The sequence below is a fragment of the Anopheles maculipalpis genome, chromosome 2RL (genome assembly GCF_943734695.1).
Source record: "Anopheles maculipalpis chromosome 2RL, idAnoMacuDA_375_x, whole genome shotgun sequence".
NCBI lineage: Eukaryota > Metazoa > Arthropoda > Insecta > Diptera > Culicidae > Anopheles > Anopheles maculipalpis.
The window spans coordinates 70,895,405-70,922,805 of record NC_064871.1 but is presented as its reverse complement, the minus strand read 5'-3'; the positions used below and the strand labels follow the sequence as shown (position 1 = coordinate 70,922,805).

Genomic DNA, 27,401 nt, shown 5'->3' with positions numbered 1-27,401 from the left:
CCGAGAGGAAAACAGTTTGTCATAATCAACTATAACAATAACGAGTTTAGGTCGCAAAATGTTTGTTATTGTTGGAGCCGGTGCTGCCGTTGGTAACGGATATTGGAGCAACTATCACTGCTTGTATGTGCAATTTCGAAGATCTTTGCAACCGTTTGAACACTTTGCTAGCTAAATGCGATCATCTTATTAGCGGAAAATACCAGCGTATCGGAATTGTACGATAAAATGAATGAAAAAGAGCCAACCTTAACACCACACCCCAACCCGCCCGCCCGAAGTAGATGAACAGAGGCCTCGATGCCGCTTGTCTCAATAGAACACCGACAACACAATTAGCTATTCCAAACGCCTTCAAACTGATTCGCCACTGCAATTTGGGGCTACCAAGTCTTCTCGGTCCATGTGAATGGCTGAAAAAATATTACCAGTGACCAGGGGTGGCAAAGTGGTGGGCGTCGGTCATCATTTGGCAGAACGAGGGTCAAATTCTACCAGGACCGTAAACCCGTAGTGAGGATTTACTATACAACTACGTGGTGCTAGAAGTTCATTAAGCCAAGAAGAAGAAGAAGAAGAAGTGAACCAGCTCTGTGAGACTCTTTCGTTGCCCGATCGTTACATCGCTGTACAGCTTGTATAGCTCGTCGTTGTAGCGATCCCTACAAGCATACGAGGGCTTAAGTAAATGGCAATTTTGGTGAGAATACAGCTTGAATAATCGTTAAAGTATGAAATATTCAAACTAGACCAATACAACTGACACTTGATATTTGTGACCATCTCATCGTCGAAATCGAAAATCCTTAATAGCTTTACGAACTACATTTCGATGTGGAACAGCATGTAAAAATCATTGTGCAAGCTTTTTCCCATGCCTGTAGTGCTTTCCCAAGCGTTTCGTATCGATGTCATGCGCGATAGGAGCTTTCCAGCAAGTTTATAAAAGCACACCGCATGGATATCCCCTCAATATGGCATCCAAAAATTCTCACCCAAAAAGCTTTCTTGTTTATCGAATTTCCCCGTTTTGTCCTTCACAGGTTGGTGGAAATCGTACACACAGTCTGGCGCACGCTGGCTAGTAACAATTGTTTTCATTTTCCACAGCCATCTCCAGGCAAGAGAATGCATGAGAGCGACGCTAGCTGACGAGAGGTGGTTCTCGGCTAATGGGAGCGAGAGAAAAATCTGTGTTTAGTGGCAATTGAGCGTCCCATGTTCTGGTTATGCGATAAATGTAGCACACAGCTAGTCAGCCAGAATATTCGTCGCGAGTAGTCGTAGTGCTGAACGGTGTGCAGTTTCCGTACAGTTAATCTAGTGTATTTTTACCGAGGAAAACAACAGTCGAGTGGTTTTAGTGTGTGGTGCAACAACTAGGCCTAACCATTTGTAGCTGTCTATCGGCGGCCACGAGTTTGCAAAAGGATAAAGGCCTTAACCCAAACGGTGCGGACGCAGGAAAGAAAAAGCGAATCCTAAATTGACGAAGCCAGCAATCCTGCCGATTCAGATTCGTGAGGTGAGAGGTGAGAGCGCTGACACGCGATGATTTTCAATCAGATAAGAAAATTGATTTTTGTAATTGAATGAGCATTGGACCAAAAATAACCTAGACGAGGATGTTGGGCCCACCACTCCGTACGTAGCCCGTAACTAGCTTTAACATTCCCGGCCAGACCGGAGAGAGGCAGCTTGCGAATGATAGCAGAGATAAGCAAGCACGGGAGAGCTAAAGTGGTAGATAATCGGGCGCACTTACGGAACAGAGGTCGACCGTTGTGCATAAACTGTTTCTCACATGCGGCTGCTGCTACTGCTGCTGCAACCCGTGTTGGCTACGCGCATCAAGTGCATCGTACTCACGCGGGAACAGTTGAGGCACACACAGAGACGAACAGGTAGCTGGTGTGAGTGTAGAACAGAGAGTGTTGCGTGTACTATACACACACTTTTTTTTTTGTTACTCACGACCGTTGTTTAACGTGCTAAAAATGCATACGAGCGGAAGCGTGAACGGGACAGCAACAGCAATTTTGTATGAATGAAAAAATGGTGGCAAGCAAAACTAAAACGAAAGAAAAGCTTAAAACCAAAACAAATGCACTGCTGCTATCTCTACGATGCACTGCAATTGCAAAGTAATCAGCTCGAGAACCCATCTGTTGGATTTACCAGGCAGACGGTGCTTGAGGTGGAAGCTCGATAACGAAACCGGTCCATGTTGCAGCCTCCGGTTTGTGCTTTGAACACATGAGATAATTTCTCGCTCGGCTCCTTCCGAGAGCCGCTGACATGATATCCACACGTTACCATGGCCAGTGGGCACACACCGGGAATGGAAATAGCCAAGTGATGAGCAAAAAGCATGAACGCATGCTACGAAAGCAATGGTGTATCCTAGGTCAAGGACAATTTTGAAATGTGAGAACAATGCTTTAAAAACGAACTGTTCCAAATAGAATTTCTCTTTTACATTCGATCATACTTAAAGCAAAACGGACAGGTCGTTCTATCGGAATAAAACTAATAATTTACATATAAGATGGGTGGACTATTTTCCCTAATTTATTAAGGGAATTGCCTCGTGTACCACGTTAAGCTATTCTTGCTGCAACTTACTCAAACCTGTTGAATATGCTTACATTATCTTTTTATACTCGCTTTTAATAAGTCCCAGAAAAAATAAATTCAAAAGTGTCTGTGTTATCGAAGTTTTTAAAAATGGTATGATTTTTTCGTGAATTGGTTCAAGAGTGCCACTCATACGCGGCAAAAAGGCTATCTAGGTAAAAAAAACCACTGAAAATTATGAAATTATGAATATCATATGAGGTATTTCATTAGTGCATTCTTGGCTTCTTGGCTTAACGATCTTCTCTATAGATCATGTCGGCCATCGATTGGCTTGTTGATACCACGTAGTTGGATAGTCAAGTCCTCAACTACGGAAGAACGGTCCGGATGGGTTCTGCCCTGTGAAGACTGGCATCGTTGTCACCTTACCTCCGGGCCGTACCTTCATTAGTAAATGTTAGGGGTAAAAAATTTACCAATTCCTTCTCTAGCAGTGCGAAAAATAGTTTCATAATGACCAGAACAGAGCTCCATCCGGGACTTAGAATTTCTCGTCTAGAGCTGCTAGTACTTGACGTGTGTTATCGGTAAAACTTCGTATTCTAAAGCGGTTTGTGTGACTAAAATGCTCCTTTCGGTCATAGATGGTACTGCCAATCCCATTCTAACTACTCACCACCTTTCTTGGGACCTTAACCCGTTAAAACCTAACATACCATCCTGCTTCACTACCATCCAGATTCTGGAATTCGATCCCTAGTCGGATCGATTGGGATGCGAATTCCAATCCAAGAATTTGAGATGCCAAGGTTGTGAACAACAATTTTACATTTTTTTATATCTCAATCCTCAATAAAATCATCCAAAAGAGTGTGCACTTAAACAGTGGTGACCCTTTTGTCCCAAAATTTATTTTCAAACGAAAAAATACCGTTTTTGTAAGGCTGTCTTCACGAATCGATATTATTTTGTCTCAACTGTGTCATGTAATACAATTTATTAATTTTTTTTTTATTTCTATGCGATTTGAGAACTTATTTGAACTGCTTGAAATATTATGAGATTACACGCACTTTTGTTGATCAGCAGAAAATAGTAGATAAAAAGAGAAAATTTGATTTTTTAAAAAGCAAGCTTATATCTACCAATTCATGCAAATTCAGTTGGATGGGAGTTATTTCCTTCTCCCATCATTTGAATACATCTTATCCCTCGGTAGGCTCGGTTGATAGCTTTGTTGCCATTACACCTTGCTCTGGTTGATGTGTCGTGGAAGTTGCCTTTGTGTCGTCCCTTTTTCTTGCTGCCAGCTTTCAAGGATGACGTTGATGTTGGTCCTTTTGGTGGACAGCATGTCGATGCTGTTCGTTCTTGCTGGCGAGTTTCAAGTCCTCATACATTTACCGTAAAGCGGTGGTCTGCATCAAATAATTGAATATTATTATTAATAACATGCATACATTACTGATGTACATATCACACTTACACCAATTGATTAACGCTTTAGGCAAACAACATATCGCTTCAACAAACACATTAATTGATCAATGCATTTTTCTAATGAAACCCCTTAACTAGCACGATTCCGGCTTATATAGCTATTGTTCTCTCTTACCCATTTATACTTACAGGTTTGAAAACTTGCACTAGACACACACACACACACATAGCCTTTTATTCATCTCGACCAGACTAGGGCAGCAGTACGTAACTATTCCGTCACAATGCGCGTGGAAATGAATCTCGACGTTCAGCACTGTCATGATGATATCGATACGAAAATAGCAGAATTCAAGCAAGATTCGGAGAAAATGAACGAGCTGAATCTGTTCCTCGACAGTGTACTGGACGAGGCACAAAAAAATGCGGAAATAAAACTGCAAAGCAAACTGGTAAGCGTTAATGCCGCATGTACCTCTGCGGACTTAAAAGCTCTAAGAGTCCACTAACGATAACTGCTTTTTCCCCTTCAACGCTTCTCTTACGCAGGAGGAAGAACGACCTAAAAATGGTGAGTAATGTTTTGTTTTGTCCAGTGTTGTACACTTTAAGTGAAGCGTTAGGCTGCCATGCTACACGTGCAATTATAACACTTAAAGTCTAAGCAGTACCGCTAAGTATTCGTTTAATTACTAAGTGCAATGAAATCGCATTCCATGAAGTAGTGTTTAACCAGCGATTCTACGTTAGCTTTGACAGCGGGTCATTATTATTACACGCTCATCGTTTTGGTTCCGATAGCCCGGGGATTGCGATATAAAGGCGAATGCTCATCAGATTTGACCAAGTTTTGTTGTCCAAATCATGCCCGATAGACGCTGGTTTGTGTTCGAGTCTTCTTGTACAATGCATGTTGTAGCATGAACAAAGTGGGATTTGTGGTGACAATTTGTGCTCATTTTTTGATCCAACATGCTAATGGAGCTGTAAGTATTGCCCAGCATCGGCGAAAAAAATCAAAAGGAGAAACTCACTACCGTTACTTGTTTTACGCTTAGATGACTATGAAACAGTTAACGAACTCGATGGACATGATGCGTTCAGCATGTGCTCCCAAATTCAAAATTGAAGAAGGTTAGTGAAGAAAAGCAGTGCTTTACGTTTCGTTTTTGAAAAAAAAAGCTAATTTATCTCTTGCCCTATGCAATCAAAAGCGGAGCTACACGGTTTAAGAAAATCCGTTTTTCCTGCCGATCCAGACAAAGAGCTCAAGTGCTACACGATGTGCATAGCACAGATGGCAGGAACTGTAAGTATTCCACCCTGCCCGTATGGCCATCGGTATCGCTAACAACTGCTGGGGTTTATTTTCAAATTTTGCCAGATGACCAAGAAAGGCGAAATCAGCTTTTCCAAAACGATGGCCCAAATTGAAGCTATGCTCCCGCCAGAGCTGAAAACTATGGCAAAGGAGGCATTAAGCCATTGCAAGGACACACGTATGTATCGAGCAGTGATCGATTGGATAGAGAGAGAGAGAGAGGTTCGCTCAACAACGAATAAGTGTTATTGCCACTTTTGCAGAATCTTCGTACAAGGATCCATGCGATAAGACATACTTTTCCGCAAAATGTGCTGCTGACTTTAGCCCCGACACATTTATGTTCCCATGAAGCGAACGTCAAGGAAACCCGGATATCAAGTTACTGGTTCACTGGAAATGCGAAAGGAATTGATTTTAATAATTTTCTGTCTTGAACACTGATTCGGTAGTGCTTTGATAAAGCTATTCTCTATGTTTAGATTGCACAACATACACGGTTTGGAGTAAAACTCTTTGTAGGATTAGCCAATAAAGATATACCCATAAGTCTTATGTTGTTTCGGTGTTTATCTCCAGTTTTTTTTAACTCCAGTCGAAGAATATTTTTGCTAAGCCGGGCACCTATCCCATTCAACGGATTTAGGCCGGAGGATGTATCCGACTAGATATGCTAAATTGAAGACCGGAAGATGCCTCCGATTTCAATGAACAGTCTAAGGTGTTGGTGGGAATTTTGCTTTATTCATGTTTTTACTCGCTAATATTGACTAATCTGCAGCCAGCTACAATTTTTAACCTAGTTTTTCAATCGATCGTTTTTGTCTTGATCGTTCGATCGCTTGATTGATATGAAGACGTGAAGACATGTTGCCGACAATAATTTTGAATTAGAATTGAGACAAGGCACCAAGTGGACATCGTGTAACCAGTGGAGCTACTTTCGTTCTACGGTGGACCCATCACGAACATCAAGGGTTCTAGTACGATTCCCTGCTATGGAGCTACTGTTGCGAAGCTTCCAACATGGCCTCTGTTATGAGGCCTCTTATATGTGCCGGCTTTTCGGTCCCTATTCGGCCTCCTCATCTCCCATCGTTGGATCTGTCACTGTAAGGAATAGGTATTGAATCTCGTCCGGATTCTTTCGAAGACTGACTGTCCGGTTAAACGATAAAAAAGTCTAATTAATTTAAATACGCCTGGCATGGCATAACAGGTCCATAAGTAATATTACATCGAGATATTTATGCCAGTTACTATGTATTGAAAATATATTTTAAAAAAACCATATCATAGCCATTATATTGATCAATTCTTTACTTTACATCACAGGCAACAAACTTCTTACCGGCATCAAACAACACAGAGTGGTGACACGCACCAGAGGGATTGTTTTACGAATTTTCGAAGCAATTTGCAACTGTACAAACTCCGCCACCATTCCAGGGCAACGGCCAGCGACAGCACCGGCAAACGTTGGAACAACCTCCAAAAACTAAGCAAACATCTGCTGATATCTTTTAACTGTCGTCCTACTTATATTTCTACTGCAACCTAAAGAGCTGGTGACATTGTACGTCGTTGTAAATGTTTTTTGGTTTGGATGTTTTGTATATAACATCTATAATAACACTGTGAGGCAATATTCGTACTAAATCAAACTAATAACAGAGTCAGATTTCGAGAAAGTTTTTTTTTTTAATCCTTTTCAAAAGTATACACGTACATTATTAACCTGATCGTACACACGAGCTCATATAAAAGAGCCATGTGACTGTTGAATATACTAACCGTATTGATAAATTGTGTATAAACATACCATTTACAAGCGTCAATACCATATCGTTTTTGATATGGATTCTTAAAGCGAATCAAAACGTATACATGAGCTACAATCCCACCAAACCATTGCATTCCACACCAAATAAGCTCCGGCCTTGATATATTCCGACATTACTGAATCGACAGTCTACATTCTACTTTTAACAATTTCTGATGAAAGGTTTCAACAACAGAGCGTCTCTTTTTTAACGAACTACGGTATAAAATAAATTGCAAGTAATAGAAATTCAACAGAGTGGGCAATATTAACACCATTTTAGAAAATTATTGTTTTATGTCACTGTCACATGTTACTTGTGATGTGATCTGGAATGCTCCGTTTCCTTGAATCAACCAAATATTCCAATTTTTGTCTTGACCTCTAGCGAGAAAAGATTCCAAAACAATGTACTATAGCTATCGTGTAGAAGCTGTTCGATGTCCCCGGTTAATTTGAATTTGTGTCATTATTATGAGTTTGATACATTTTTTGTTTGTTTTGCATTAGTACCTTTGATTCCAACCTTAGGAGATTATGGACTACGGTGTTTGACTTATTTTTCCTTTTATTTTGTTGTAGCTGAGCAGTAGGTTCTGCGTATAGGAGGATGTATCATTATTTAAAAGCTTTTATAAATCTATTGTTTCTAACAACCACTACGCAAATATTACTTGATAAAGTTTCTCAATAGTTGTAAATTTGAATAAGTTTTAAATTTGATTTTCTGTACCAAGAATTTAAATGATTGACAATCAAAATTCTGAGCAATATTTTCCAGTTAAAGAGGAGCAGTTGAATGAAACACTTTTCAAACTTGCTTTATGTAATTAAGTTAATACAGTGTGCTATGGGGCAATTGCTGAAAAAGATGAAACAAAACAAAATTCAGTAGAATCATGTATGTGTAGTGAAACAATAATGAAATGTGTATAAAATAAATTGGATAATAATAAATCGACGTTCAGCTGTACTACATTGACCTGGTTTTGGTCAATTTTAGTTTGATGACGCTTAATTGCATAACGTGAATTTAATGTTAAACAGGTATAACACCAGATGCATCCAGGGTAGGAGCAAATCCGCATAAGAGCCCTTTCTATTAGGGGCATTGCACAAGGCGCTCGAAAGAGGAGGACTTGCAATACGGGGTGTAATACCCTCCTGGTCGCACGTGGCCGATCGATAGAGGCCTCAAACTTGTTCGTCGGTCAGGCCGTTTTCTGAAAAAACGGTATATGATCTGCAATAAATTCGGGTTCATTTGATCCAGCCAACGAGCTCGTTGTGCTCGTCTTTCCATTCTGTTGAGACATGAGTCCGGCAACCTTCTTGCTTTTAACACCTTCAACATATCAATTCCTACAAATAGCTCAGTTGGCTCGTGATTCTCTTGTTCTACATGTTCTGCTAGCAAACACTGGTAAAATATTCCTTATTATTTACCGCTCGAAAATGGTACTTGCATTGTTCAGAATCCTCTGTTCAGAACCCCGTGTCCGTAGAGGACCATGCTTCAGGGACTGGAATCTTCTGGATCGCAGGAGTTTGTCGAGCCAATAGTAGGTACAATTTGCATGCCTTCAGATATCGCTGCTTACATTGTTGTCCAACTGATACTCTGCTGCCGAATCGGGCTCTATCATGGTCAGAGCGTCGGGCAAGCAGGTATTTTGTTACCGTCGCTTTGATCCTCAATCCAATCCTACTGGACTCGCGTTTCAGTCGAGTGTGCCAACCGCGAAGTCAAGGAATCGGAGAGTTCGGATAAAAATCGTTCCCCGGATGTAGAAGTCCGCGCTTCGCATGACACCTTTTGATTGTTTTTGTGAAATTTTAGGTTTAGGCCTTAAAATATACAGAAATAAAAAAAAACATATTGAGACAATAATTTTAGCTATTTTTGTAAAATCACGAGACCTGTCAAGAACTTAAATAAAAAATTTAAAAACGGTCATATTTAATTTTTCAATTTGCTTTTAGACCAGCACCTGAGTTCGAAATCGAATCTGCATGACGTTTGAGTTTCGAAATTTTGTCATTTGTTCCGTTTATACTGGGGCAGATTGGGCTCAGCTCTACATTTTTTTTTTCAGAGCTAAAATCGCAAACCCACAGAAGAGAAAGAATCCCAACACTCGGTGCTATAGTGGTGTAGTGTGAAAAATCGACCGTGCTCGTTCCTTGCGGGCTAATAACATTGTGTCCGTGATGCAAATCATGCCCGCACGGGTCTGATCTGTAGTTGAAACTATGTACAGTTGTTACAAAACCAACCAAAGAGCAAAATGAATTGTCATCAGATTCTCAGTGGTGCTTGCAATGCTGGCGATCGTTGTTTTGCTGTTGGATCCGTCGAAGGAGTTCCGTTCACAGTACGTGCTCGCATAAGTCTTGTTGTAATTAGCATAAAGGGCCCCAAAAACCCCGTGATCGCGATGATCGAATGTTTTCATGGTCAGCACGAAGGACTCGTGCGTTTTATAGAGACCCTCCACAGCCTAGCGATATGGATGGTGTGTATGTTGTAATGTGATACGAGCCGTGAGTTTGCAGTTGGCAACCTGGATTAAGTGAGATTGTGTAAATAATCTAGGTGATGAGTTGTGGTCGCTTTCACCGAACAAAATGTACAGCAGTAAATGTGCCTGTCGCGGCATGCCTAGGATGATAAATTTTTGGGACGAAAGCGTTCCTAGATTCCTCTGCGGGATGGTGGCGAATTCCTGCGTTTCACCCATTTCGTAGGAGTTTATGGGAGGAATCCTGAAGAAAAGTGGACATTCAATTGTGTGAGAAAATGGGGCCTCGGGCGCATCATGTCGTAACTTGGTTAATCATAAAATGTTGATTCATTGCCAAAATATACCCATTCTTTCGGGTGAAAGAGGTGGAACAAATCGAAAAATGGAAAAACGGTGACGTTTGATAGTCACTTGACTGATAATTTTTCACTCTCTCAGTTGTGAACGCTCTCTCCCAATATATATGTTCTCATCGATATACGCACGCACACGCGCACATACTTCATGTGAGACCACTTTACGCGAAACAACAACGATCAACATTAGGAGGGGGTGGTGGTCAGCAGTGGATAGAAGGCGAACGGTGCAATTATCTCCATATGATATCAATCTTTTGATTACAGTGAATATTCGTTTTTTTATTTGTTTTTTGTTTTTTTTTGAAACTAACTTTACGTGGTTTATTGGCAAAATGTTAAAACTTGTATTTTTTTGCCCAAAATTACGAACAGGAAGACAAACGCATTCTCCGCACGTGAATCATTGTTTGTGTTGATATCGCGCGATATGCAATGTTTGTGTTAAGTTGAAGTTCGTTTTGATAAGCCACGGCATATGATTGCCGTCTGTATGGCGAGGACATGTTCCGTTTTTTTTGTTTATTCATCTCGTTACCATCTATTCTTTGGAGCTGTTTGTTCTGTCACTTTGCACCGCGGGAAAAATAAAATCCATCTTTCGTTCGGTTTCCCCCATTCTATTGACTTCCTCGGTTTGGCTTGGTTCACACTACCCCACATTAGGTTCACTTTAGTGATGGGTAAATCCTCATTATTTCTGGACTCCAAGACAATCAGGTGTATGCTCCGTAGTAACTCCGGAACTTTTTGTTGGGAGTGTTACAGAACAAAAACTCTTTTTTTGAGAGAATTCGGAGGTGGCACAGAAATTACTCCGGAATCGACAGCATAGTTTGGTCTAATATTGCCCTCCATAGTTTGGCCTAATATTGCTCACCATTTCACCTGAATCCCTCCTTAGGCATACGCAGCTGGATGTAACATCGTAGTGCTTGCGAGCAACTTTGAGCGTGTCCAAATCATACCCGGCGCGGTACACAATTACATTCGCATCTCGGCGCTCGATGCCAGTACCGATACGGGAAAGATAGCGGCCGCGTACGAGGACAAGGTATGCATCTTCGAACCAACGCCACTAATCCACACGGAAAGGGCGTCAACGCATGGATTGGAATACAAGTAAGTTTAGCGAGCGACAATCGGGGGAGGGGCATTGTCTATCATTTGGCAAGCAGACTGAACGCATCTTATCACTTGTTTCCAGATGGGTCCAAACGGGCAGCCTGCAGGCATCGTCACATATCAGTTCGCTCTCGTGGAACCTGGAGGGCACGAGGCTACTGACAGGTGGCACGGTGCTGCAGCTATGGCACGAACGATTATCCAAGCAGGATGAGGACGAGCCAAGCTGTATGTGAACGAACCAAGGAAAAAATTAAACATTTCCATTGCAAAGCTCCTATATTGTTCCTATTTCGCTATGCTTTCAGCGGTTAAGTTTGAAATCGGAGGTGAACGGGATCCAAAAACGCCGACCGGTGAGGAGGAATCCGATAGCTGCTCCTGGGATTGCGTTTGGAAGTGTCACACCGCAGCACCGGTACATCATATGGCGTTTAGCCCGGATGGAACATTGTTTGCAACCTCTGGCAAAAGCGACCGTTTGGTGAAGGTGTGGTACGAGAACAAATACAGTGAGTACTCTTTTTTTAAGGCTGGAGTCATTGCTCGGTCGTAAAATATTGTAAGGTAATTGTGCCAGTGCTCGGCAGGTTAGCAAAACAAACACAATTATGAAAAAAAACTCATAAAAGAAAAATTCTTTTGATTATTTCTTATGATAAACACCAAAGTTCATTAGTCTAATACGAATTTTGGGCACATTTAGATGGATATTTAAAAAAAATCAAAATATTCGCGCATCGTTAGTGCACTTTCGTCCAATATGCTGGGCCAATAGTTCGACAGGTTTCGTGATTGAACAAACTAGTACCAAGCAGTGCTTCCAGCCTAAGCAGATCTATATTTTGTTGTTGAACGTTGTTAACTATCTTAATCTATTTCTTTCCAGCTTTGTTCCCAAATAAAAGTTTCGATCAATCACAATCGCAAAGCTTTTTTGGCGCGCCGGAAATTAGCTATGGATTCGTGTACGTTGCCCATCCACGTGCCGTTACCCATCTGTCGTGGCGCAAGACGAGCAAGTACATGCCAAAGGGTTCCGTGTCAAACATGCTGGTAACATCGTGCCTGGACAACATCTGTAGAATATGGGTCGAAACTGTGCTACCGGAAGATGGATTGGTTAACATGAATCAGTTTGATCCGTTGGCATCCCAGAACCCAAAGTTTCGTACCCATCGCCACAAGCATAGGTTCATGCAACGCTTGAAGCACATGAAAACATGCTTTCACATTCGTCGGCACGCGAAACATAGCGGCACAGGAGGTGCAAATGGATTGAATGGCATGGGACCAGGCTTTGGTGGGCCAGGAGCGAGTGCCGGGTTCGGTAATGCACCGATTCCAACGCTACCGTCGACTTATAGCGTGCATGATTTCCATTCGTACGGTTACCATGGTACTGGGATGCGGTCTGGACTTCACTTTCATCTTGCTGCGTCGATTAACGCCGAGACGGATATACCGTTGGTACCGTCGATGCACACGACCGATCCTTCAACGCAGCCCAACTTTATACTGCACTGGCTGAACAACAAGGAGATGCACTTTACGTTGCAAGCCGAAGGCATCCTGCAAGAAATGACGCGCAAAGTGATCGAAAAGGAGGAACTTCAAAATGGCTCCGGTAACAATAGCGAGGGTGGTGGAGGTGTTGGTGCGAACGAGCCGGGTGGAAGTTTGGTAATGGAGGAAGGTACCATCAACATAGAGCACCATCGTAAAGGACAGCTAAGGAGTACACTTTCGCAGGAGGATAGTAATAGCAGTGAGGAACATCCACCGTTACACTCGCAACATCGATCGCATTCGATTGGAGCGGGATCACATGTCGGATTGCCGAGCCATCATTCTCTATCTAACACGACGTCCATCAATTCTTTGGCGAATGATGGGAACTTGCACGTCACCGATTCGTTGGACATGAAGATTGACTGTTTGCTACGCGACTGGCAACACAGTCCGGATCTCCTTTTTTCGATTCATCCAATTGACGGTAGCTATCTGATCTGGGTGGTAGAGTGGTTAGATGAATATCATCCGGGATCCTACCGTCAGGCGCAAGTTTCCTTTTCGACACGCATCCCATCCGCTTTCCCGCTCGGCGATGCAATGTCAATGTCAACCACCGTTGCGCTCTACAATACTGGCGGAAATCTCGGATTCCGGGATATGATTATGCGCGGTCCTAAATCATCTTGTACCGCCGGCGGTCAAAACAATACTGGACAGCTGGATGTCGTTAGCGATTGTGTTACTTCGCTGCCCAGCGTAATGGAGGAGAACGAAGCGAACGAAGAAGATAATGCTGAGCAGGCGAGTAATGCGGAAATGGAAGATCATGGTGGTGAATCGGGCGGGAATCGTGCTACTTCCAACATGGATCATACAGGGGCGGATGGCGGAGCACCACTGGAGCAGGCCGATATTTTAACTGCACCACCCTCACCCACCATCTCCATGGTAACGAAGCATTCAAATGGAACGCTTAATTTGTGGCAGTTAACATTTGCCGATCGAAGCAAATTTTCCCAAGTGCTCAGTATTGGGCACGCATCACGTGCTTCCGGGCATCGGTTCCGTGTGAACGATATTACGTGCCATCCGGTACTACCACTGCTGCTGACAACATCCCATCACAACATACCGGACATTCCGGTGACCGGTGATACTACACAGGCCGCTAGTGGCGGCGAAAATCGTTCGTTGGGAATGCATCGCTCCAAGGATGTTTGTGCTCCGTCAGGATTTTGCTCGGAGCTCATATTGTGGCGTGTGGATGCAGTTGGACCACTGTCCCAATCGGGTGGAGTCAGCGAGTTGGCACGCATTAATTCGCCGGAAATTTCTGCATTCAGCAACGTTGCTTGGATACCGACCCTACTTCCTAGTACGACGCTTGGCAATCTAAGCAACTCACCATCGGCCTGCTTCGTTGCCAGCGATGGTGAATGTTTGCGGGTGTATCAGGCAGTTATCGATGCACGTACACTTTTGGCTGAGATATCAAGTTCGGAGCGGCGATGCCGCCGAATGGACTCGTTGATGTCGTTGTCCACTGAATCGTCGGAGAATGCGGGAATGTTACCACCGATACTGCACGATAAAATAAAGATTGTGTCTCAACAATCCACCGCCCGGCCCGGGTGCATAATTCAACTGGATGCGATCGACGATGCTACCCACGATTGGCAAAATACACAGTTCCTGCACGTGTTCCAGGAACAACTGATCACGGGTGAGCGAACAGAGCCAATGGTTGATCTGTTCGGAGTTTCCGGCACCGCACATCCCGCCAGCTCCAGTATCGATGCGGATGTTTTAAATCCCGACCTAAAACCTACTATTGGGCTGATGGACGGTGGAATGGGAGCGATGGTTGATCTGCAGCGAAACGCGCAATTTGAACAACCCTTCTATCTGGTCGTGTTGGAACGTACCCAAAATGGCACAACGTTGCACATGTGGCGTATTGTAATTGCTTCGCAGCCCGCGGCCTCCGACGAGATGAGCAGCAGTATGATGTACGTACCCGATAGTAACCTGGTGCAGGATTTAGACGATCCGGAAAATCTTCACCGTCCATCGGTAGTGCCGGATGATATACCCAAGAGTGCGGGACACACTCGAACACCGCTGGATCATGCTTCGCACGTCAACATTTCCACAACCAAAGTTTGTACCCAGGAACTACCACTTCCGGACGGAGTTGACGTTATTCATGCTGCACCAGCCGCTGGACATCTGAGCTCTTCCTCGATCTATCCGGCCTGTTTTGCACCATACATAATCGTAACGGCATGTTCCGATTCAACTGTGCGCTTTTGGAAGTGTAAAAATATCCAGCGTAAAGAAAACAAAAATGGCGATGATGATGGCCCCAATCAAGTTCCTAGGTACGAGTGGTGCGAGTGGGAAATGATCCGCAAGGACCAAGAATCGACAATTGATGTAAATGGACAGCTGTTGCATATTAGTGCGGCATATTCTGGACGAATTGCATGCGCGTACAAGTACGGCAAGTCCTTTACGCGACCTACCAAGAGCAGCGATCCCGAGTCACGCTTCGTCAACTTGAGTGTCGCCATTTACGAGTGCGAGTCGACTGGTGGTAGTGAATGGGTGCTAGAAGATACGATACATCTGAAAAACATCCATCTGCCACGCATACAGGCGGACCACAACTTGGATTTAAGCTATCTGTACGATACGCGGACTCTTCAGAAAAAGCAACGACTGAATCAAGTGTTGCACACGCTCTCGCATGACGACGCACGGTCACCACGGTCTGTGAATGGTGATGTAACACCTGAGGCTCTCGTTAAACCAGGAACGGGCTTGTTGGCTGTGCCGAGCTTCAGCACCCTACAATCACTGCGCAAGAGCATCACCGAGCATGGCAATACGTGTCCGATCACGCAGAAGCATCTGGTACAGTTGGACTGGGTGTCGAAGGAGGATGGTTCGCACATTCTTACCGTTGCGGTGGGAAGTAAGATTCTTCTGTTCACACCGGTGTGCAGTGATTTGGCCCAATCCAATATGAAAGCGATGAAGGAATCGCAATCAACGAACCGTCCACTGCTGCGTAAAGCTAGTTCGCTAGCACAACCACATTTTAATGACGAAATTCGGTGGATGAAGCTGCGCCAAATCGAACTTACGACCGCTGACGGACTTCCGCCACTACCGATGCAGATCTCCTGGGTACGGGACGGCATATTCGTGGCGGGAATGGACTCCGAGATGCATGTCTACTCACAGTGGAAACCTCAAAGCAACAGCTTGTACAACGTGAATCATCAGCTCGACATTGACGATATGTACGATACGCGCAACTTAAAGGATGAGGATCTTCGCTCGATGGCACAGGACAGCAGTCAACGCCGGCTGGCAAATGTATCCTCCATGCCGGTACTATCGCGCGTTAGCTCCATCAATCTAAATCAGATGCTTTCGACGGCAGACGCGAAGAAAAAGAAAACGCTCGGGGCCGCCAGCACCGGTCAGATTGGATCCGTGGCGGCTTCGGCCGCGGCCGATCAGCAGCCAGCACCCGGCCAGCACGATTATATGACCGATTATGGATTGTTCGAAGCTTCACGCATTGCGTGCCCGGTACTTCCTCAGTATCATCCAAAGCAGTTGATGGAACTGCTGAACTCGGGTAAAATACGATGGGTTAAAGCGATTCTGGCGCATCTCGTCCGTTGCATCAGTGGTTCGTATACTGTGCGCGGTTGTGGCGGAGACGAAGAAAGTCTCAACCGTCAGGTATGTTTGACCCGACTGTTAGTTATATTCGCAAACACAAAAAACGCATCCTCGGTCCAATGTCCAAACTAGTGGTTGGAACTTCGGAGTGGATTATTGAATTCACTCCGATTCTGACGGGTCAAAACTGGAGTTTACTCCGGTATAATCCAGAGTTTGCTCAGAAGTAATTACTCCTACTCCGACTAGGGAGTAAACACTCCGGATTACTCCGGAGAACACTCAGCATTACTCCGAAGCAAACTCCGGATTAATCCTGTGTAAATTCCGGAATATCTCGGAGTAATGGGACTCCGGGAAAATGTGGATTAACCCATCACTAGTTCAAACGTCCCAATTACATCACATTATCGGCACACTGGCACTGGCGGCAAGTGCCAAGTCGTATACACCATACTCACTGCTCCGCGATAACAGTGAAGCAGTGGCACTTGACAGATTCTTGGCACTCACCGACGAAACAGCGTGCGTGCGTGTGTTTGTGTTTGTTGTATGTCGCTAATATTTACCTTGTGTTGCTAATCTTCTAGTTGCGCGCAACATTTTATCATCATCATTTCGTTCGATCAAGAAGCTCACGATAGATAATATAAGTAGCAGGCAGAATTAGTTGAGACCATCGCTAAAATACATTTACTTCTTTGGGCCATTTGCACCAATTATCGTGCTTCATATACATTACTATCTGCAACCACAGCTTCTTCTCACTGGCATGGATTGATCGATCGATCGTTCACGCAACTTGAGATGGTAGATGTTGGTCTTTCTTAGTTTATTGTTTGATATTTTAGCGAGACTATATATAAACTGCAAGCACCTGCTCACATCATCAATATTTTGCGTTTCTTCTACACTCCTACACCGTTCCTTATGCGCATATGTTCATTTTTCCATCGCACGAACTCGCTTCCTATCCTCCTTTATACTCTATCACATTTCACATGTTTCCATTATCTTTTCTTTATTTGTTTTATATGTGTGTTTCCAGCGTGGTTGGTCTAGAACTCGCACTCTTTCCATTAGCTGTCCGGCAGGCACCGTTAGTCCTCTTGAACCAAGAGGATCGACGACACAGGTGCGGTTTGTTCATTATTTTAACACTCTTTACTCTTTCACTTTTCTACTTTTTCGGCTGCTCAGGTTGAATATGTTTCTTACTATTTTTATGTAATACGGATGGTTTTAGTTTATCTACATGTGGTGCTTTTGATATACATATATACTTTTCTCTCCAACCTGTGGTATGGTACTCTTTAAGCCCTATACGTACTTTGGGATGTTTTCCTTTTCCAACCGAATGTATTCTTAGCTTTTGCAGACATTTTGCGTCTGTCTATATTTTGTTTAGGAACAAAGAGTCCCGTTTCAGAAATGGCAGTTTTTATCGTAATGTAAAGATGTTTGTGGATGTCTATACTTGTCAAACTTAAACCAAAAGCAAATGAATACCTTATTTCGCAAGTACTTCCTACAACAGGATCACGACTTTCAAAGGCTTTTCTCCAATAATAAATGTTTCTTTGTCTTGAATATTACGTTGAAAGTGTAAGCAAGAACAGTTTTTTTTTCGTTTATTTGTAGAGGCTTAGAGTATCTGGGACTACATTCGCCTCTCATTTGCTCTAACGTATGCATTAAAAAGCGACTTTTTCAGATGTATGGTACAATTAAACGACAAAAAATAAATATAATATAAACATGGATTAATTTAATGAAAAAAAATCCAGTCTTTGCCTCGTCTTCTTGCGGTCTTTTGCCGGCACATAAGCCATAAGTGTCAAAAAATTGTTTATTTTCCCTTTTTTCGTTTAAAAGTTCGCCAATATAATGAATTCATCCCTGACTTCGATCATACATGTTGATTATTGATAGTAAATTAACAGATAAAGCTCTCAAATTTTGACACTATGTAGTCAGCTAGTTTACATTGAAAACTTATCGGTGGTCCGACCACCAGGTGGCATCGGCTGATTTTTGTCGCATTTTTTAATGCATACGTTATTAATCTCGCCTACCCTATGGAACTGCAATTTTCAATAAATGTTAAACTGTAATGTTCATTATTATCCATAGTAAAGATATGTTCAACTGACGTAAACATGAATGGTATGCAAAATTTGCGTTTCTATCATTTGAGTTAGCAATCATCAATTAATCTATTGTCTTGGGTTTTAACCTTACCTAACTCTATGTATTTTTTTTTTCTGTGTGGTCTATGAATCCTATTTCATCTATCTTATAATTGGTAGTGTATTCACCTGCCGTTTGTTTGGATAATTGATTTGAAAATAATATATACGTATTTGTATTAAAAACTTATGCTTTCTGGGATGAATCTAGATCTCATATTTCCATCCAATTGTGTCATTAATGTTTTAGCAATCCATAGTAGAATACAATGGTTGCAATAAGTTCCCCTATCTCGTTAATGTAGAACATAAATAAAAACCCAACAATTTTTAGTAGATGTACCGTTCTAAAAAGCAGCACGATATAAAGTATTCGTATCACTTTACACGATTCACGTAAAAAAAGTTCTGAAAAGTATTTTATTTGTCTGTAGTAACACACAATTATAATTACAACTGTTTATAAACTGAAACAGATTCCAGAAGAGCTTACGCTTGACTATGCGGAGATCACATCCATTCCTCCTCTACCATTGTGGACTCTGCTGGCTGCAGATAAGGAATCGACTAGCAGCAATTTGCAGCAAAATGATGAAGTTAAGGTACGCCCTGCCCTACCCACATTCAAATTGCATCCCTTAGGAGAAAATTCACCCTTCCTTCACCTTAATGTTTTAGGATTATAATGAACTGTTCGAAAGTAACACGGCGGACGAATCGTTGGATGATTTGTTGGACGATGAGAGCGGAGGTGGTGACATGAACCGACACACAGATCGACGATCCTCGCTTCCGGAAAAACATTACCTTTCGCATTTTGGTCCCCGGCAAGGGCAGCTACTGTCGCGTCTGTTAACCCACACCCATCTACCCGGACTGTCATCCTTAGATCAGATGCATTTGCTTGCATTAGCTGACACGGTGTCAACGTGCAATATCGATTTTGCGGAACGGTTTGCAATCGATGCAGCCAAAACGGCGATAGCAAAGGAAAACTTGACCGGCGTTCCTAATACGGAAAATGTATCAACTGATTCACTGGACGACTGTGGACTACGGTTTTTGCTGGCAATGAAACACTACAACTATTTACTGCGCTGCTTACCGATTTCGCAACGCCATTCGTTCCAGAAGCAGGGCGTCGGTACGTCCAATATTGTGTGGGCCTTTCACTCTGAAAGTGAGGAAGAGCTGCTTAATCTGATACCATCGTACGTGAAGGGACAACCTAAGTGGCACGTGCTGAAGGAACTTGGTGTGGGATGGTGGCTGCGCAACAACAACTTGCTTCGTCAATGCATCGAACGTCTCGCGAAGGCTTCATTCCAGGCGAATCAGGATCCACTCGATGCCGCTATTTACTACATGGCGATGAAGAAAAAATCGGTCGTTTGGGGACTTTTCCGATCGAAAAAGGACGAAAAGATGACACAGTTCTTTGCAAACAATTTCTCCGAGGATCGTTGGCGAAAGGCGGCCTTAAAGAATGCGTTTGCGTTGCTGGGGAAGCAGCGATTTGAGCATGCCGTTGCATTCTTTCTCCTGGCAAATTCACTCAACGACGCGCTGGAAGTTTGTTTGACAAAGTTGGAAGATTTGCAGCTGGCGCTAGTGATTACAAGATTGTATGAAGGCGAACACGATCCAACGCCACCGAGCTTCAAAAAGCTGTTGTTCGAAGAGGTGTTGGGTTGCGATAAAAATGGTGAAAATCAGGACCTTAGCCGTGCGCATCCGGATCCATTCCTGCGCTCAATGGCGCTGTGGATTTTGAAAGACTACACCGGTAGTTTGAGCACACTGCTCGACAGCCAGATCGGTAGCATGCATCCACTGTTTGATGACGAAAGTGCCGCTCTTGGTAATGCATCCCATCACGATGCTGGTCACTCAACAAACCCGAACGTGTTCAATTTTTACGTGTACTTGCGCACACACCCATTGCTCATAAGGCAGCACATTGCCTCATCGGCGCAGGACAAGAAGCGGGCACAGGTCGTAATTGCTGGATTCAGTTACGGTGCTGCTGATACTAGCACAGCATCCGGTGGGCTAGCGACGGACAAACAGATACAGCTGGAAGATTCTATAACACCGCTCGAGCGGCAGCTTTACTTTACCACTGCCCATGCACACTTCAAAGCCGGCTGTCCAGCATTAGCGTTGGAGGTGTTGAGTAAGCTGCCGACGAAGGTCATCGATCAGGAGACGAGCAACGCGCAAAGTCCAGCCAGTGGACCGGATGTAAAGGTGCAGGAACAGAGTACGCTCATCGCAACGGGTACTTTAGAATGGAGCAGTCAAAACAGTGGCAGGGAGACAGCTGCATCGTTCGATTGGGGTAGCAGCTTAGGTAACAGTACCGCGATGGACTGGGGCGCTCCGGTTTCTTCTCAAGCTAATGGCGGTGAAGATGAGTTTAAGATTGTCTGGGAAGATGACGGAGAAGCGGCAGGTGAAGAGGAAAGCAGTGATGATGATGGAGGTATACAGATTAAGAAAAAAGCGGAACCTGAAAGCCTTCCGCTCAGTAAGGATACTGAAATGGCGCTAGAAGACGAAGGCTCGGCTAATGGCGGAAGTCTAGACATAATGGCGCAGCAGTTAAAGTTTATTGCCTGTTTGAAGATTCTGATGGAGGAGTTATCGACGCTTGCGACCGGTTTCGAAGTTGACGGCGGTCAGTTACGATATCAACTATACGTATGGTTGGAGCGTGAGGTGGAAGCGTTGAAACAGTTGTGCAATTACAGCACAGGTGACTCGGAGAATACAGCCATCGAGGATACAACGACGGCAGAAACTGGAATGGATCGCGATACACCCGTGTTAGCGAATAAATTCCCGCACGATAAACCTACATTGCACGAGATCCTCATTCAGGAAAAGCAAGATTTCGAAGCAAAGGTCCAAAGAGCAGCAAGACGTAAAAGATGGCTGAAGGCCAACGAAACGCTACTTCGAACATTGTTAAGCTACTGCTCACTGCACGGCGCTAGTGGCGGTGGTTTGGCTTCAGTGCGTATGGAGTTGGTGCTACTGTTGCAAGAGTTGCAACAAGAGAAAACTCAACAACAGTTGCTGAGTCCGTTACCGTTCCCAACTACTTTGCCACTGCTAAGTGCTTGTGTTGCCGGCAATAAAACAGTAATCGCCGACCCATTGCGCTATCTACAATCGCACACGCACGATATGCTCCAGACGATGGTTAACATGCGTACGCCGCCGCACATGAACCGGGCGTACACGTTCCCGAGTGGTATCTTCGTCCTGCGTGATCTTGCTGTCGCGCTTTCGGCCTGCATCTATCAATCATTGTGCGATTCGGACACTTTCAGCGTAAAGCAATCGTCCTCATCCATCGACGGTGGTAGCCAAGGATGCCACAGTCCCGGCATGGAGACGATAGCAAAGCTGAACGCAAGCTGTCAGAGTACGCACTTGATGGCTAACGCGGCCGCTCATCAGCGACGCCGCAAGTACTCGACCGATGAACCGTTGGCCGTCAGTACGCCACCCTCCAAATGGCCTGGTGTAACGAACCTCCGCGCACTGTTGGCACGGGAAAAGGACGAAGATACACCCCGGCTAAATGTGCTGCTGTGCGAATCGTTCGTGGCGGGCTATATGGCGCTGTTCGTGTACGCCTTGACCACTTGCGACAGCCATATTCTGTATCGTCTAGCCGGGCAAAACTTCTCCGACAGCTCCTGGTCGACGTTGTTCGGCGGTGGTGTAAAGAAGTTGTTGCGCAAGGCTACGTCGCATGCACAAACAGCCCAAGCGGTACAGGCACAAATACAGCAGGAAACGTTGGAGGCTGCGGGAGGTGAAACTGCAACCGGTGCGGAAGGTAGCGTTTGGGGAGCGGTAACATCGTTGACGAAGCACCGTGTAAAGTTAAACATGAAACTGCTCGGACCGTTTGCTGGCCCGCAGGGTGCGTCAAACATGAAGGAGGACAAACCAACCTACCGGGAACAGTTCGTTCCACCAGAAATGTCCATGGTGTCGTACTTCCTGACGAAACCGATCCCGAAGGGACTGGGTGCGGACGAAGAAGAGTATGATTCGGCTGATTCGGCAGTGTCCGATCTTGACGATGAGGACGAGGATGAGGATGTGTTTAACGATCCGCTAAACAACGACCCGAAAGCTTCGCAAGTATCGGCCGCCGTCAGAAAGCATCGCCTTGAGAATACCGAACACTCTAATCCCAACTCTTACTCTTGGTGTATTATGCGTTATGCTTTGATACGCGTGGCACAGAATCAATTGCAATCATTTATTGCTATAGCGGGCATTGAAATGCAAGGTAGGCATCTTGAAGGGTAAGGCACAAAAACTTTTTTGTAACTAACTTTTTTTTGACGTTTTAGAACTTCCGGTCAGCAGTCCATTGGTGCATGGGATACTCCGAACACTATCATCATGGCAAGACCTGCTAAAAGAGGAGCTGGAAAATCGTGGTCCCGCTTCAGTAGATTACATTCCAGGTATGTCACTTAGTCTGATAATTACTGAGGAGTACAAGTATGGAGTTTGGCACGGTGTCCGGACCGGGAGAACTAAATTTCTAACACCTCTATGTAATGTTACTAATACAATCGTTGCCGCGAAATTTTGCCTCTAAGTCAGGAATTTTTGACTGGAAGGCAACAATTTTTGACAGAGCACAAAACTTCAGGGCAACGACTTTTATGAGAGGGTTTTAGTTGTCCCCAAATAAATTTGACAATACATGTTTATCCTTTTTGTTTTCTAGGGTGTTTCATTGAGTCCGAAGCGAAAGGTCCTGCTATACACAAGTATCGATCGCTACTAGAACGTTCCAATACGCCATTCAGCCCTTGCTTATCCGCATCAGCACCGGCTAGACGGCTGTGGAACTATCTGGTGCGTATCGAATCCGTACAGGAAATTTTCATTCGTGCCGTTTTTGGCAAGAAAAAATCGCCTGCAAGTGCGGCCTTCGAATCTACCTTGTGTGCTGGATCGGCTTCCGCATCGATCAATGATGCCGGCACACCTGTTGGCCATGAAAACAATGGCAGCGTAGCTGGTGCTCATCACCACCAGCCGCATCAAAACATTCCAGAACCGGTACGAATAATACACAAGGACCAAGAACAGATATCGGCATTCTGTCTGAACATGGTAAATCCTGGCCTGCTCGCGCTTGCCACACCTAGAGAGGTGCAGGAAATGGATATTTCACTGCTGCTGGAGTCACCCAACTGGATGGAGGACGAGTGTGAGATGGACATTATGAATCTGTCCAAGGATATTGAATCACTTGCATCGAGCAGTTTTCTCGTCATTCAAACATCAACGGATAAGTAAGCTGCCAAAAACTTACCGAAGAAGTTTAAAATGTGTTGTAATAACGTACCTTTGTATGATCTATTTTAGACACCTGCTTAACCAAAACATCAGCAGTGCACAAAACTATGGTGCACCATCGAGTCCCCAACCTGGAATTGCAGGACAATCAGGACGTGGAGCTTCAGTGGTATGTATTAATCTGGCGACGGTTTTTTTTTTATTTTAAATTGATCTAAGGTTCACTGTACCACTGTGCAAATCACTGTCGTTACAGTGCTTGTGTGTATGTTTGTGCGCGTTTAAAGCAAATACTTTGATATGAAACAACAACTAAATAATTGCGAACATGTACAAATAATTGCATAATACGTGGGCGTTTGTGGATAACAATTGCTTTCTGTTTTTCGTCCTGCTCTAAACCACTAATTTTACCAAAAAATATGTTTTCTCTTCATTTAAGTCGATTTGCAACATAAAATACTTTTAACCAACTTTTCTTGCATTTTAATATTAGAATGAGCAAGTTAATAAATGCTTTGCAGACCCACCAGCATTGTGGACTATGTGATGCTATTTTAACTTAAAAAATATGTAATTCAATTGTGAGATCAATTAGTTATCTTTTCACCTTTGAACTGTATCTTGAAGTGAAAGCGCTTTTATTTTATTTTTCTTCAAAATGTATCTTTCGTTTCGGAATATGCCACATTACAAAACAAAAAGTCATTTAAAACTCCAATATTCACATTTTCTCTCTTCTTTCTTCGTTCTGCTTTTCCACGAATTTATCCCATTTACATGTCTTTCTATCGGTCAAATATATCTATCGTGAAATGAAAAAAACAAAATCATTCATTGGGAAAATGTGTCACACTAAACGATTTACTCGAAAAACGCATCGCACTGCAACACTAATATGACCCGTTGGTCGCATTGTGAAATACATGTGCAGATCAAAGGAGCTACATTCCCCGGTAGCCAGTGTCCAAGGTTCTGCAAGCTGGTTATCGATCGTTCCAAACACTTACTGAAACCGGTACATTCTTTTTCTCGAGTATAAACATATTTAGTCTAGCATTTGCCCTTATATCGACAGTTATTCCTATTCGTTACTGTTCGTTTCTTTAAGTATCCCTTTCCGCACGTCGATTTGTTATCATTCTCGCACATGGTTTGTTTATTGTTGCTTTACATTGTTGAATTAGCTTCGTGTTTGTCAATTATTTACGTGAATATTGCTTTATGTTTTTTTGTCGATCGATTAAAAATCGAATATTTTTTATTGATTTGTGTAGAACATTATTCAACAGATTTTTTTTTGTCTTCACGAGCATAATTCATGCATAACACTTACATTCTGTATGGTTTTTTATACTTGGGCAAGATTATCATTGGTTTACATGTAAAAATAAGATTCTATCAATTCCGTACGTTATGAGCAAATAAAATGAAAATGTGTTTTTGTTTTGCTATCAATTGTTGTATATTCTCGTTTCGTAATCTGCACGTACTCGTCATGTATAATTTGCATAAAATACTTTACGTATGAAAGAATGTTAATATCCATTATTTCTCTTTTGCCACTCCTTCCAAATCTCCAACTCAAAGGTGCTGAAACATAAAGTCGATAATATTAAACGTATGAGTGCACATCCGCTGATGCCACTGTACCTTACTGGCGGACAGGACGGCTCGGTACAGATGTGGGAGTGGGGCCACCAGCAAGTTGTCTGCACACCGCGCTCACCGGGAACGTTTGCCAAAGTGACGCGCTGTCGGTTTTCGCAGCATGGTAACAAATTTGGCATTGCCGATGGTGATGGCAACCTGAGCCTCTGGCAAGTGGGCCTCGCAAGCCAAAGCAATCGACCATTCTTCGTAAGTGTAATGGACATGTAAAAGGATAAGTAGAATTTTAGTATAATAATTCATTCATTTCTCTTCTCTGAACACAAACACGCGCATAAAGACGTATCAATGCCATAATAAGGGAATCACCGATTTCGTGTTTCTTGGGTCGTGCAGTTTGGTGGCAACGGGTATGTTTTTAGTTTAATTTTTCTACAAAATGATTTATAGAGCGAATATATTTTAAATTGCGTTATTTACACCATCTTGTTCTACAGCTGGTCACAGCTCGGAAAGCAAAAACGTAGCTATTTGGGATACACTTTTACCACAAAAGAAAGCTCTGGTAGCTGGTAAGTGTTGGATTGTTCAAATTAGATTCGTTTATTAACAAGTTAATATTTACTCCATTATTAAATATTATAGCCTTTACATGCCATGATCAAGGTGCATCTAGTCTAGCATATGCTCCACAGCACCAGCTACTGATTTCGGCTGGTAAGAAAGGTGATGTCAGCATATTCGATGTTCGCCAGCGGATCCTAAGACATCGGTTCCAGGTAAGAATAGAAAGTCAATTTGTTGAACCCATTCTTTCAATTTGAAACCAAAATCTAACATACTTATATTTTTGTTTTGCTTGCAGGCACATGAACATCCTATCAAATGTTTGGCGATCGATCCGAACGAAGAACAATTTGTAACTGGCTCGGCTGATGGTGATATTAAGGTAATGTAACATATTTAATTTCTTCAATTTAAAGTACTAAAACCATTTTAAACAATTTCGTCGTACGTTACAAAAAACAAAGGTTTGGGGTCTGTCAGTTCATACCCAGCTGTACAGCTTCATGGGCGAGCATGCCCGGAGCAGCTTTTTCAAGCACATTGGTCAGGGCGTTACCCAGCTGCAAATCGATCAAGGAGGGCGTCTGTTTTCGTGCGGTGCCGATGGTTCGATGAAAGTGCGACAGCTGCCTGATCGTGAACCCGTTGTTCATTCGCTGTATTAAGCGCGGTTAATTTAAATTCCTCTCCGACACTACAGTTTTCAAAGAGACACACTCGCGCCATTAGCGGGGGGGGGGGGCGCACGTAACGAGTAAAGGAAACCGGAAAACAGGAAAACAGACAAACTTTAAGAGTAGTAGCAGAAGACGAGTCCTAGAAATGCATTACGAGTATTACAAACAAATTAAAAATGGGCGGTAAGCAACCTGATCGAATGATTGGGTGTGATATAACCCGTGTAAAACCTAAACCAATAATTGGGCTGTTGACATACCGCATGATTCATAGTAGTACGAGCCACCTCATAGTGGAAGGGTGTAAGAAGCGTTTATATGATGTTGTTTTATTCCGAAAGCTTTTAACATAATTTAGCACCATATAGCTGACATTTCTTCTAAGCTTGATATCGACCCAATTTCGTGCATCGCTAAGCATAACTGTTTGAACTAGGTTGTTTTGCTTTGACGTTGGGCGCATCCATCTTTCGCATCGCGCCAAGGTATATGTTGAAACTAAACGAAGCAGAATGCTGGCTGATAGCGAGGGAATGTTAATGATTGAGGCGAAGAAAACAATAAGGCAACATAACGGTCATTGATGAAATTGATTGCGTTCATTGTGGGTGAGTAGACTTGGAAAATGATG

At 43.4% G+C, this 27,401-nt stretch overlaps 4 protein-coding genes across 5 annotated transcripts in view; 3 read left to right on the top strand and 1 right to left on the bottom strand.

Moving 5' to 3' along the window:
* The window catches only part of LOC126567447 (RNA cytidine acetyltransferase), a 617,063-nt gene that overhangs the window by 452,795 nt on the left and 136,867 nt on the right, over positions 1-27,401 (bottom strand). The window lies entirely within an intron of this gene.
* On the top strand, positions 4,299-6,892 carry LOC126556433 (uncharacterized). Its single transcript, XM_050211697.1, has 3 exons — positions 4,299-4,472; positions 4,570-4,591; positions 6,677-6,892. The coding sequence occupies exons 1-3, from the start codon at positions 4,305-4,307 to the stop codon at positions 6,841-6,843; spliced, it is 357 nt and encodes a 118-aa protein (XP_050067654.1). The 5' UTR covers positions 4,299-4,304; the 3' UTR covers positions 6,844-6,892.
* Positions 4,882-5,710, top strand: LOC126556373 (general odorant-binding protein lush-like). Its single transcript, XM_050211638.1, has 5 exons — positions 4,882-5,006; positions 5,079-5,154; positions 5,235-5,329; positions 5,405-5,519; positions 5,605-5,710. The coding sequence occupies exons 1-5, from the start codon at positions 4,941-4,943 to the stop codon at positions 5,691-5,693; spliced, it is 441 nt and encodes a 146-aa protein (XP_050067595.1). The 5' UTR covers positions 4,882-4,940; the 3' UTR covers positions 5,694-5,710.
* Positions 9,269-26,758, top strand: LOC126556486 (dmX-like protein 2). Of its 2 annotated transcripts, XM_050211749.1 has the most exons (18): positions 9,269-9,538; positions 10,949-11,166; positions 11,252-11,397; positions 11,478-11,681; positions 12,059-16,443; positions 17,432-17,518; positions 19,049-19,174; positions 19,251-22,887; positions 22,952-23,068; positions 23,338-23,911; positions 23,985-24,084; positions 24,850-24,933; positions 25,506-25,775; positions 25,867-25,936; positions 26,024-26,098; positions 26,172-26,305; positions 26,392-26,475; positions 26,558-26,758. In XM_050211749.1, the coding sequence occupies exons 1-18, from the start codon at positions 9,452-9,454 to the stop codon at positions 26,756-26,758; spliced, it is 10,599 nt and encodes a 3,532-aa protein (XP_050067706.1). In that variant the 5' UTR covers positions 9,269-9,451. The 2 variants fall into 2 exon arrangements, with proteins under 2 accessions (XP_050067706.1, XP_050067707.1); XM_050211750.1 differs by lacking the exon at positions 24,850-24,933.